The 13,702-nt window shown below is 39.2% G+C and overlaps 1 protein-coding gene across 1 annotated transcript in view; it reads left to right on the top strand.

Moving 5' to 3' along the window:
• LOC126883168 (adenosylhomocysteinase) overlaps positions 1-13,702 on the top strand; it is a 213,571-nt gene that overhangs the window by 112,224 nt on the left and 87,645 nt on the right. Inside the window, exons 4-5 of the mRNA XM_050648417.1 lie at positions 3,362-3,569; positions 3,629-3,904. Coding sequence (XP_050504374.1) covers positions 3,362-3,569; positions 3,629-3,904 — 484 coding nt within the window. The remainder of the gene's footprint in view (positions 1-3,361; positions 3,570-3,628; positions 3,905-13,702) is intronic.

The following is a 13,702-nucleotide window of genomic DNA, read 5'->3' as shown; positions in this document are numbered from 1 at the left end:
CGCCAGAACAAAGGTAAATTCTTTTATTAAACTTAGACCTGCACGAGTTTTTATTTCCACGAACCAGTCGAAGGGAGCGGCCCCCAACCGGTGGCTTGCACGAAGTAGAGGGGATAAATCAACCCCCCACTTCGTTCACATGCATTTGATATTTTTGGGGAAATTAACATGTTCAATTTTCTGATGGTTATATTAAATTGGTGCAGCATACGTTGTAAATCATCTTCACTTTGAGAGATTAGTATTACTTTGTCTGCATAGCAGATTATTATAAGTTGTTTTTTCCCATATGGTATCCATTTTTAGTTCTTACTTTTTTTATTATTTCATCTATGATCAGGTTGAACAAAAGAGAAATCAGAGAATCTCCCTGTCTTATCCCATTGTCAGTTTCAATTGGGTCAATTAGTTCTTCTACTTTTACTTTTATTGTGTTGTTCTGGTAGATATTTCTGATCGTTTTAACTATTCTTAGAGGTACCTCTCTTAAGCACAATCAATGAATAACTTCATTTAATTTGACACTCTCAAACGCCTTCTAAGATCCACGAAACATAAATATGCCGGTTTGTTGTATTCTAATGTTTTCTCTTGTACTTTCCTCATTATAAATAAATAGCGTCGGTGCATGATCTTCCCGATCTAAAACCTCGATGTTCTTCTGCTAGTGTTATAATTTCATTCAGTTTGTTTGTTATCACTTTGGTTGTTCATTTTAATGTTTTGTTTAATAAATTAATACCAGGTCTAAATCTTCGTATCCGATTTGTCTCCCTTTTTGAAGAGAGGTGTTAGGATGCTTGATCTCCATTCTTGCGATATTCTGTTTTGTTCTATTATTTTTGGATTAGTTTTAATAGCTGTTTGTAGTATTTTTAATTTCCTTAATACTTCCCTTACCTCTCTCTCCTCAATGTTTATTTCTTCGTTTGTCATCACTTCAGGTGTTGGTGGTTCATTACCTCCTTGGTGTTCACCTTTAGCAAATAGAGATCGAAAGAGGTCTGTCCATGTTTACTTCTGTTTCGTTTTTATTAGTTCGTTAATCTGTTTTCTTTGTCCTGTGATCATTCTCCATATTTCTTTTTTTTGTTCCGTCGAGTTATGTTCTATCTGTTTTGAGAAGCTCTGTCAGTGTTTTCTTTTTATTTGTCTGACTAAAGTATTTGTTTCGTTTCTGATTCGTTTATAGTGGTTGTATGCCTATGCCTGTTTCAACCTGGACAAAAAAAAATTCAACCAACATTCCTCTTGAAATAAAAAGACTACTAGCAGAAAAACGAAAAGCCAGATCAATTTGGCAAAGAACTCACAGACCAGACGACAGGACAATTTATAATAACAAACTAGAAACTTAAAAACAGCTCTAGAACAGATGAGAAACAACTCATTTGAAAACTATGTATCAAACCCTTTTCGTCAAGATAACACTATCTGGAAACCAATCAAAAACAAAAATAAACCAATAAATACTTCACCTCTAATTCGGAAAAGCTCAATACCACCAGGACCATGGGCAAAAAGCAACAAAGAAAAAGTTGGTTTATTTGCTGAACATCTAACTGAAGTCTTCAAGCCACACGACAATGACCAAGTACAAGAAGTAGAGCAGGAACTAGCCTTACCAATTAATCAACGAGAGCGACTAACTTTAATTACACCGAAGGAGATCAAAGATGAAATTAATCATTTGAATGAAAAGAATGCACCAGGCAATGATCTCATAACAGCAACAATGCTAAAACAACTTCCTAAAAAAGGTATAATGAAGTTATTGTACATATTAAATGCAATCTTAAGACTTAATTATTGGCCTAACTTACTAAAAATTGCCCAAGTAATTATGATACCGAAACCTGGTAAAGCTTTAACGGATGTTTCATTATACCGCCCAATAAGTCTACTGGCAATAATGTCAAAAGTTCTTGAAAAGCTGTTACTTAAAAGAATTATGAGCGACCTAGAATTCTAAAACTGGATCCCAGAACACCAATTTGGATTCCGACAAGCTCATTCTACAGTGCAACAATGCCATCGCATATCAAATGTAATTAATAGAGCTTTGAACAATAAACAATATTGCACAGCAGCCTTTCTGGACATCAGACAAGCATTTGATAAGGTATGGCACCCAGGATTACTTTATAAAATCAAAAAATCTCTACCCAAAAAATACTTTGACATTAAAATCATATCTAAATCACAGAGAATTTGAAACTAAAGTGGAGGATGAACTATCAAACCGTAACAAAATTCAATCAGGAGTCCCACAAGGTAGCATACTGGGTCCAATTCTTTATGTACTGTACACATCCGATTTACCAACCTCTCCACAAACCACCATTGGAACTTGTGATGACACAGCAATATTTGCAACTGAAGAGGATCCAACAGCTGCAGTATTAAAACTTCAAGAACACCTAGACCAAATTCAACAGTGATTAAAGAAATGGAAGATAAAAACTAATGAAACTAAGTCAACACATGTACCTTTCACACTAAGGAAAGGCCAATGCCCAAATATTAGCCTTAATCAAGTCAACATACCTCAACAGAATATCGTCAAATACCTGGGGCTTCATCTTGATTCTAAATTAAACTGGAAACAACACATTTTAAAGAAGAAGAAACAAATTGAGTTGAGAGTGAAAGAAATTAATTGGCTTATAGGTCGAAAATCTCGACTCTCAATTGAGAACAAACTGCTCATTTATAAAACAGTCATCAAACCTATATGGACGTACGGTATAGAACTATGGAGTTGTGCCAGCAAATCAAATACAAAAATTATCCAAAGAACTCAATCAAAAATTCTACGCACCATCGCAAATGCCCCGTGGTACATTTCCAACCAAACCTTCATAGAGATCTAAACACCCCGTTAGTCAGCACAGTAATTCAAGAAAGAGCCAACAGACACCACGAGAAATTGGAAGGCCACCCCAACCAATTAATATAACCACTACTGCAGCCACTAAACAACAGAAGATTGCGAAGATTATGACCCATAGATCTTCGCTGAAACTGAGGTGAAACCGCTGGGTGATGTACCTCATAACGCCATATTAGTGTATATAATAGTTGATATAAGTTATTGTACTTGTTATCAAATTAACTCATAGAATATGTAATTTGATTGTTAATAAATGCCTACAAAAAAAACTAATGCCTGTTGTGCTTTTTTTGTTCTGGATTGTAAAAAGGCTTTCTTCTTTTCTTCACACGTTATCTTCACTTCCTCTCTAAACCATGATATTTTCTTTTTTGAAAGTTTATATACATAATAAGTTTTTAAAACGATATATTGACATAGAAACTTCTTTTTGTTATAAAATATCACAATTCGTTGTATCGCTTTCAGAGTAAATTCGACAATCTGTACGGCTGTAGGGAATCTCTCATCGATGGAATCAAAAGAGCAACAGATGTTATGCTCGCTGGTAAGGTCTGTGTCGTAGCTGGATACGGAGATGTAGGCAAAGGCTGTGCACAATCTTTAAGAGCATTTGGTGGACGAGTATTGATCACAGAAATTGACCCTATCAATGCTTTGCAAGCAGCTATGGAAGGTATAGATACAATATTGTTAATCTGTATGTTTTGCTCAAAATTAGTTTCTGTTGTATAGGTTACGAAGTCACCACGATGGAAGAAGCCTCCAAAGAAGCCCAAATCTACGTCACGACAACTGGTTGTAAGGATATCATACGGGGTGAACATTTCCTCAATATGAGAGACGACAGCATAGTGTGTAACATTGGACATTTTGACTGCGAAATCGACGTCGCTTGGTTAGAAAAGAACGCCAAGGAAAAAGTCACTATCAAGCCACAAGTTGACCGTTATCTCCTCTCCACCGGTAACCACGTGATTGTCTTGGCCGAAGGTCGATTGGTCAATCTAGGTGAGTAAGTTTTACTAATACTTATATATGAAACATTTTTGCGTAAATTTGTTCTTTTATTTACTTTTGTTGAGAACTAGGGAAAATGTCGAATTGGCAACGTCGCACTGTAATTTTTGAAAGTTCAGAATGTCACACAAATTGATTTCCTTTAACTATTAGTTCTCTGGACGATAAGGAAAGAGATTTATATAGTCACTTCTGCAATTTTGTGTATTTTTAATGCAAAAGTATTATGTTTTTTTGTTAGTTTGTTCCTTTCTATACATTTATGGAAAGGGTGGAACACTTTATCTGGTTAGCTGGATTGACTACAGGGTCAAAAGTGATGAGGAAATTTAGACCAGAACTTACACGAAAAAGCTTTATTAGCTGGCGTTCTGTATTGTGCAGTAGAAGTCTGCCATTGACCACACGTCTTAGAGTATTGATGGTCCGTTTTGTTCTATGGATGTTATGGTGGTACTCCACCTCAGGAACGTCCTATGTTAGTTGGGGTAGTTACCCCCTATGATAGGGGTTGATGAAGTAGACACTATTTGCCGAATACTTATTTATTTACCAACTCTAAATACCACAGTAACTAGTTGGTGCGTTTGAAATCTAACTGTCTAATAATGTATCTTAATCACGAATGATAATTGATAAAAGAATGATCCGCGATGCTTTTTTGTATCTATAAATAAACTAGAAAAGTGTTGATGTTTTTAATGCTGACACGGTCTGGCCGTGAATTATGAATAATATTGAATAGTTGACAAAGCGTTATTGAAAACTAGTGCACTTGTGTTGAGTAATCGGTGTCACCTAATTATTTAACAACAGACGTGATGTTTGTTTTGTAAGACATTTAAAAATGAAATGAATATGTCTTGCTCCTATTTTGGATGCTGGTAATCCTGTACATCCTTACCCTTCCGGGAAAAATTTTCTGACTACCGACAAAGAAGAAAATTTTTCTAGACAACGCCACCAACCGATTATTGTGTTTTAATCAATACAAAATTAAATATTTATTTCCTATAACTAATAAATAAATACAAAGATAGAAAAAAATGTTCGATATCAACATTGTTCCCGTTTCACTTGTCACTCACTGTGTCCTCGGACTGTAAGCATATAGTCATTTTGATCTTACAATTAACGTTATTTACCTCTGTTATTGTGAAGGGGCCTACATAAAGACTATCAAACTTACCATTCTCTTCTCTTTTTACCAGGACTAGGTCTCCTATTTTAAAGTGTTGTGGTGTCGCTTCGGGCTTATTCTTTTCTTGCCGCTCTTTTTTGTTCTTCAGTAAGAAGGTTCTAGCTCTCTCGTGTGCGCATTGTAGTTTGTATCGTAACTCATTGTAGGCATGTATATTGTAACATGGTTGTACCTCCCGTGTAAGGTCTTCTGGTAGGTTAACTTTCCTGCCATACAGCAATTTAAACGACGTGTAACCATGGTACGCGTTAGGGGTTGTATTGTAGCAGTATGTGAACATTCTGCAACACACATCCCAATTTTCCCTGTCTTCATCTATGAATGCTCTTACGTACTCGTTCCATTCTCGATTCAGACGTCGAGCAGTAAGTCACTGCCTGCACACCTTACTCATACCGACGACTAGCGAGGAGTTTGAGAGCGTTTATCGCTGAAGTTAGCTGCACATAGGTAGCCGGAGGAGAGCGGTATATCCCACCGAAAAACCAACGACGCTTGGCCGTGCAACTCTAGAAAGGTAGACGGATTAAGGGGTTTCAGAGGAATACTCTGGCCCTGGGCCGAGTGCAATACACTCGACCCCGTACTCTATCTAACGAGTTAAGTACGGCTCCAAGAACAAGTGCCAGTACGGGGATAAACCAAACCAGGCTTTCAACGAGGGACCATATAGCAGCGAGGTAAATCGCACAAAAATCAGTTAATTATAGTCAGTGTCAAAACGCGGAAAAGCACGGAGGGGTAGGACAAGCCACCCTTATCCCTGGGGTTTACCCCCCAGAACACCTTGAGGCTGAGGTGCCCTCCGATCGCCAGACTGCAATCTAATCCAAATCGACAATGCCTTCCTCTGTAAGGTCCGTCTCCTCTACCCGGTCTCTCCGTTCACGGACGACGGCCCAGACAAACGCTGCAAAAACCGATACATCAAACCAATTCGCCTCCCTATCGCAGGAAGGTGACACGCCCCATCCAACGATTATAACCGGCTGCAGGCGGAGCTAGACCCGGAGAGCCTAAACGCGGAAATGAAAATTGTACGCGATAGGTACCGACAGGTCTACCTCCGCATGGAGCAGGAAGACGCCGCCAACCCGCTACTGAAACGATATGCCCACGATTTTCCGCCACTCAAAGCAAAAACAAGCTCTCAGCATCAAAGCGATCAGGTAAAACGGTGCAATCTGCAAAGTTCCAAAAACTAACCCTAAACCCAAAGCATCTACAATCTCTACTCAATCTTCTTCTCAATCTCCAGTCTCACAACTACCAGCAAACGTCAGCACTAACAATCCCCAAGAATCCTCTGAATTCGTCTTACAACGAAGACAACGTCGATCATACGCCAGCGCCGCAGCAAGTTCTCGCCCCAAAAACCAGAACGTAGTCAACGCCATAAACGATCCTACACTGTCCGAATACTTAATTAAAGATCTGCCAAAAGATCTTTGCAATAAACGTACCTTCTTTCTGCAAATAAATGCCACAAAACTCTTATCGAACAAACTACATTCTTGCAAAGTTCTCTCTCACGGTATCGCTCACTTGCGACTCTTTAATTCTATAAATGCAGAAGACATCGAGAAAACTATCCATAAAGACACAGGCCAAACTATGGTTACGGTCCACAGCCGTAACAAAAACTCAAATTCCAATAACAGAGAACCCACCTACCTCTTCTGCATAACAGGAATCGATGTGGACTACACGGAGGACGAAATCACTGCCTTGCTTGCCGAACAGGAGTTCCCAGTTGAAAAACTGTGGAGAGTCAAATCTTTCAGACTCGGCAGGGAATCCAAGGTGGTCAAGGTAGTGACAAAATCCCTCGATAAGTACACCACAGCACTGAGCCGAGGCATTACTCTAGACGGAGAAATCTATAATGTCGAACTTCCTCACAGCTCTGATCCAACTATACCTATTCCCAAATATTGCAGCAAATGCTGCACAAACCGACATTCCATCGACGAATGCCCTCAAAAAGCATTCGTCTTCCCTCACTGCGGCGGCAACCACAAGTCTAGTGCCTGCACCAAACAGCAAGAGCCAAAATGCCCTAATTGCAGCGGTGAACACCCTGCCTATTCTAACAAGTGCCCACAGAGACACACAATCCCTACCGTACAACACGAGGTACAGCCACTTTCGATCGAAAGATCATTCCCTCCCTTCGATCTACCAACAGAAACTAAAAACATCCTGTCGATCCAGACTGCTTTGCTGCTGAACCTGTTGCCTGAACTTCGTGAGCATATCGCAGCCATCACGGCTAATCTGATTAGCCAAGTCTATGACCACTCCACAGTGGTACATGGACACGGAAGCAATGTCAAACTGACATTCCACTCCAATCACTAAGCGCACCCCTTATGGATTTCACCCTAGGTGCAGTCAACTGTCAGGGTCTCTCCAAAAAGAGACCCCTCATCAAGAATATCCTGTCGAAACATAACATCCAGATCCTCGCACTCACAGATACTCTGTCGAAAAGCGATCCACATTTAGCAGGATATTCGATCATCCATCGAAACCGCTATCAGGTTTCACGTGGGAATGGTATTCTCATAAAACACGGAATACCACACAGCGCTCATACATTCCCACCAAATTTTCGTCCACCCGATGTGGACTTCCTGGCAATTGACGTGCACATTCCCAACAACGAAACCCTCACGATAGTCTCTTACTACAAACACCCGGATCAACCACTCAACAGGCATTTGCTAGAGTATTTTTCAACGCTCGACAAGGCCGTGTTGATGGGCGATCTGAATTGTAGACACACACAGTTTGGTGATCACCGACAAAACCCAGAAGGCATCCGCCTCACGGATTTACTACTAGACCTTCCTATCTCAAGAATCACCAACACTGAATACACGCTTTTGAACGCCAATGGGGCCTCTATTGTCGACCACATCCTAGTTACCAGTAACATTCTGGATCGGTTTGAGGATAGATGCCACATTGGTGACTCAATAACGTCAGATCACGTACCTATTCTTGTCAATACCGACATACTAGCTCCAAAACAACCCAACCCTCCAAGATCTATAAGAGACTATCGTCACGCTAACTGGACTGAATTCCAAAATTTCATCACTCAAAATCTTCCTATGTTAGGCGAACTCGATACTAACGAGAGTATCGACATAAGTGCAACACAAATTGAGAACCTCATCACCGAGGCTATCACGCACGCAATTCTACTTAAACAAATAACCTATACATCACCGGCACTTACACAATACAAGGTGTCCCAGACTAATTTAGCCACGCTATATCTCTTAAACGAATAGAGATTTTCGAATGGGACAAAAACTGATATATTCTACTTGTAATACACTTTAATATAAAGTAGAAAAAAATCATCCCCTAAATATTCATCCCTTAGTTACAACCCCTAACTTTAATTTTTTTAATAGCACCCTGTATATTTTTTAATAATTTTGAGTGTGGTCTTTTATCGTCTATTCAACACATTTTTGAAAATAAAATCGGTTCGTAAATAACGAAGAAACTATCAGTTTATTTTTGTTAATTGTGTGTCCCAGACTAATTTATCCAGGCTATATTTCTTAAACGAATAGAGATTTTCGAATGAGACAAAAACTGATCTATTCCATTTGTAATACACTTTCATATGGCGTAGAAAAAATTCATCCAATAAATATTCATCCCTAACTTACAGGGTGCTATTTAAAAAAAATAAAGTTAGGGGTTGTAACTAAGGGATGAATATTTAGGGGATAATTTTTTTTCTACGCCATATTAAAGCGTATTACAAATGTAATAGATCAGTTTTTGTCCCATTCGAAAATCTCTATTCGTTTAAGAAATATAGCCTGGATAAATTAGTCTGGGACACATAATTAACAAAACTAAACTGATATTTTCTTGGTTATTTACGAACAGATTTTATTTTCAAAAAATGTGTTGAATAGACGATAGAAGACCACATCCAAAACTAAAAAAAAATATACAGGGTGCTATTAAAAAAATTAAAGTTAGGGGTTGTAACTAAGGGATGAATATTTAGGGGATGATTTTTTTCTACGCCATATTAAAGTGTATTACAAGTAGAATAGACCACTTTTTGTCCCATTCGAAAATCTCTATTCGTTTAAGAGATATAGCGTGGCTAAATTAGTCTGGGACACCCTGTATATCATAGCCAAAATTCAACAAAAAAGGCGTCTTCTACGCCAATATAAGGCCAACAGAAATCCATTAATCAAAACAGAATACAACCGAATCTGTGCCAGGATAAAGAGAGAGATATCCGACCTAACGGCTCGCCGGTGGGAGGATGCTACCTCAAAACTGGACTACAGGGACGGAAGTAAATTCTGGAACAAATTCAAAGTCCTAACTAATCAAAAACGATCTCAACCATCTCATCTGTTGGTCAACAATCACATTGTCAATTCCCCAGAAGGGAAAGCTGAAGCATTCAGAAATTCGCTTCAAAACAATTTTCAAACTCCAGACAACCCAAACTTTGATCGCTTATTTAAACTCCACACAGAATATATAGTAAATGTTACTCTCAACTACCACGTTCGAGTCTATGATCCTATCATGGACCCCCTCACAAACAGGGAAACGGAGAACTTTTGCCAAATAGGTAAAAACAGCGCTCCCGGACCTGATGGCATCAACCGCAGGTGCCTCAAGAAACTTCCTGAGAGTATCATCCCTCTTCTAACTAAAATATTCAATGCATGTCTCAAAAACAGCCACTTCCCTACTCCTTGGAAAGTGGCCAATACCATCATGCTTTTGAAAAAAGGCAAACCCCGAACCGACGTGGAATCCTACAGACCAATCTCACTAATAAACACTCTGGGTAAAGTTCTTGAGCTAATCCTAAAAGAAAGGCTCAATAACTTTCTCGAAACACACATTATCCCAAAATTTCAATATGGATTCCAGTCTGGTAAATCTACTAAACATGCATTAATAGATTTCACAACTAAAGTTACTCAAACCATCAACGATGGTTCATTCGCAATAGCCACATAGAAAGCTTTCGATCAGGTCTGGCACGACGGACTTGTTCGGAAGCTTCTGGACATCGGGCTACCATTACAATTTACCAAAATTGTACACTCATACCTCCACAACCGAACTGTCAGAGTGAAAATAAGCGATCAAAAGTCTACCCCTTTCACTCCACAAGCTGGAGTTCCCCAGGGTTCAGTCCTAGCACCACTGCTGTACATTATCTACAACAGTGACATCACAAACCAAAATATCCCAGGCACTCGGCTGTTTCTCTATGCAGACGACACGGCTCTACTCACGACAACTTCTCGATACAACCCATTACTCATCCACAGAAGAGCCCAGGCTCTGTTAGACGCAGTTGGTGTTGTAAGTGGAGAGTCACGCTAAACGCGAACAAAACAACAACAATTGTGTTTCGCGCCCCTTCTTTGTCAGCAAAAATCATAAGAAATGAAGACGATCAATACCCACTGAGATTGGTGGGAGAAAGGCTCGTTCTCAGCCCGACTGCAACCTACTTAGGAGTACTGTTTAGCAGGACTCTTAACTGGGACGCAGACCTAAAGGCAACTTTAGATAGAGTAAGGAACAGAGCCGGACTTCTCAACGCTCTCTCAGGACGTATTGGCAAGACACACAAGAAGACTCTCTTACATACTTACAAGACCTATATTCGACCCGTCATTGAGTACAAATCATGCCTCTACTCTCTATGCGCTAGAGCACAGAAAGAGAGGTTGTTGCGAGTGGAACGGAGAATCTTGCGTAGATGCAACTACGAGCACTGGAGATATCCCTCAAACGAAATCCATAACCTCTCAAACATACCCACAATTATCGAGAGAATTAACTCTCTGAACAGGAACTTCACAACCAAAATAATCAACGATCCCCCCTCCGACACACAAGAATCTCTCAAATGTTCCTGTTCATCTTCTGGCCACGTATTCTACCACGCAAAGCCCAAGCGAAAAAAGATTCACCCACCGTCTGCTCTAATGCAAACATGCATTGACGAACTCCCAGTAGAATACGAAAACATGCTCGAGGCTACCCCGTTAGCCTACCGCACCCACCTATAACATATCCTCTTCCCTACCCCGAACAGGGAGAAGTTGGTTTTTTGCGGTTTCCCAACTTCATTGCACAATTATACCTGTTCGTCCCAAGAAAATAGCCGCAACTATTTCATCACTCGAACGCTCACTGTCCACGCTGCGCTCAAAGCCACCTCCTGACCGCCGACGAGGGACGCAGGCCTGCCTGTCGTTGTACAATGGTTTCTAGGGAGATTGGTCGAGAGCAAAGCACGGACAGTACACGTAAATGTCAATGGAACCAACATCAACTCCATCAAACTTTCTTCTCTGTTGTCTTTTGGCCTTCTGGACACCACCGTCCGGCATAACCCAGGAACACCACACTTGCCCCAGTGCGTTTTTCGGACTGTTTGCTTTTGCGATCCAACACAATGCATTCACCACAAACCCTGAAGAGGACAAAATCCTAAACGGGGACACTCATTGTAAGCATTTCCACAAAGCATTTAATCTTTACTCGCAAATCAATACAATGAGATGAACGTACTCGTTTAATGTTCTGTGCAGTTTCTCACAACTTCCAATGGACTGTGGGTGGTATGCCTTTGAAACGTTGTGCTCTATTTTTAGTAGCTTTGTTAGTTCCTGCATTACTTCGTTTTTATATTCTGTGCCTTGGTCTGTTCTTATTTGTTTCATGAGTCCGTATGTTGGTATAAAATGATCGAAAATTTCACGGACTATTGTCTCAGCTTCTTTATTGCACACGGGTATACTTACCGCGTATTTCGTAAGTTCACACAACATTGTGATACAGTATCTATTGCCTTCATTACTTTTAGTGAATGGACCTATCGTATCTATGTATACTATGTCCCATGGTTTGGAAGAAGTGTCCGATATCACGAATTCCTCGACATGTGTTCTTTTCGGTTTGTTAATTTGACATTTACGACATTGTTTAACGTATTTTCTTACGTCTTCTTCCAAATTTTTCCATCTGAATCTTGCTTTTAGCCTCTCTATTAGTCTATTATTTCCTACGTGTCCTCCAAACATCGGGTGATTATGATATTCCTCTATTAATCTGTGTTTTTCTTTGTCATCTTCTATTGTTTCTGGTACTTCACATATGTATATTTCTACATTTTTCACTATTTTGTTTCCTTCTTTAATAAATTCATCAATTGTGCACAATTTAAAAATAATATCGTTTACGTATATCCTTACTTTACGTACTGCATTCTCTACCGCCAGCTTATCAAGCTGTGCCAACATTTGATTTAAATCGAAATGATTGAATCCTGTGACTATGCTCTTGCTGCATTTTATTTTGTTTTTGGTCCTAATGCTCAGTCTTGGTGAGATCAGTTCTGCTCCAAAAGACAAAATTGATAGTCTATGCGCCTCTAAATTATTTAGTACCTTTCTTACTGTTTGTTTGGGGGCTTCCGGCTGTAGTGTGAGTTTACTTTCTGCCTTCGTTTGCCTTGATTCTTTTTCTCTTTCTCTTGCTTGAGCTCGTGTTATAGCTAGTATATGAGTGTTATCTATGTATAAGTTCTTTAGTTGATGTAATGTTATTCTTGAGAGGCTGTCTGCATAGTTATTTTTTCCTGTTATATACTCTATTTCGAAATCGTATTCCTCTAAATCTAATCTGATCCTCGTGAGTTTTGAGGTTGGTTCCTTCATTGAAAATAAATGCGTTAGTGGTTTATGATCCGTTTTTACTAAACATGTTGGTGCTCCATATAAATAACATTTGAAATGATTAATTCCCCAATGAATCGCTAGTAATTCCTTAATGATTATAGGTTTATTACATTCTCCTTTACTAAAATTTCTTGATGCGTATGCTATCGGTAGGTCTATTCCGTTATAATCTTGACTTAAAATTGCTGAACAACTCTCGTTGGATGCGTCTGTCGTTAGGATGAATTGTTTATTGAAATTTGGATATTTTAAGATTGGTGGTTTCATCAGAGATGATTTGAGATTATTGAATGCTTCTTCACATTCCTCTGACCAAAAAAATTCTACTACTTTTCTCGATAATCTGTTTAATGGTCTGCATATTTCCGCAAAATTTTGAATAAAACGTCTATAGTAATTACAAAATGCTACGAGTCTTTTTGTCTCTTCTGCTGTCTTAGGTGTCGGGTATTGTTCAATCGTTGCATATGTTGCTTTATCTGGTGATACTCCGTCCTGAAAAAGATCATGTCCTAAATATGTGACTTCTCTTCTAAAAAATTGACATTTTCCTGGGTTAAGTTTCAAATTGAATTTTCGACATGTCTCGAATGTCTTTTTCAGATTGTCGAAGTGATGTTTTTCTGATATTCCTATTACTACTATATCGTCCATGTAAAAAAATGCTTTGTCCGGTGTTAATCCTGAAAACGCTATTGACATCATTCTTGAAAAGCTATTCGGGCTTACGTTTAATCCAAAAGGTAATCTGGTATATTGAAATGCTCCATCCTCCGTGCTAAACGATGTGTAGTTTCTCGATGATTTTTCTAAAGGTAT

This window comes from Diabrotica virgifera, chromosome 4, assembly GCF_917563875.1.
Source record: "Diabrotica virgifera virgifera chromosome 4, PGI_DIABVI_V3a".
Classification (NCBI taxonomy): domain Eukaryota; kingdom Metazoa; phylum Arthropoda; class Insecta; order Coleoptera; family Chrysomelidae; genus Diabrotica; species Diabrotica virgifera.
This window is presented reverse-complemented; position numbering and strand designations above follow the sequence as displayed.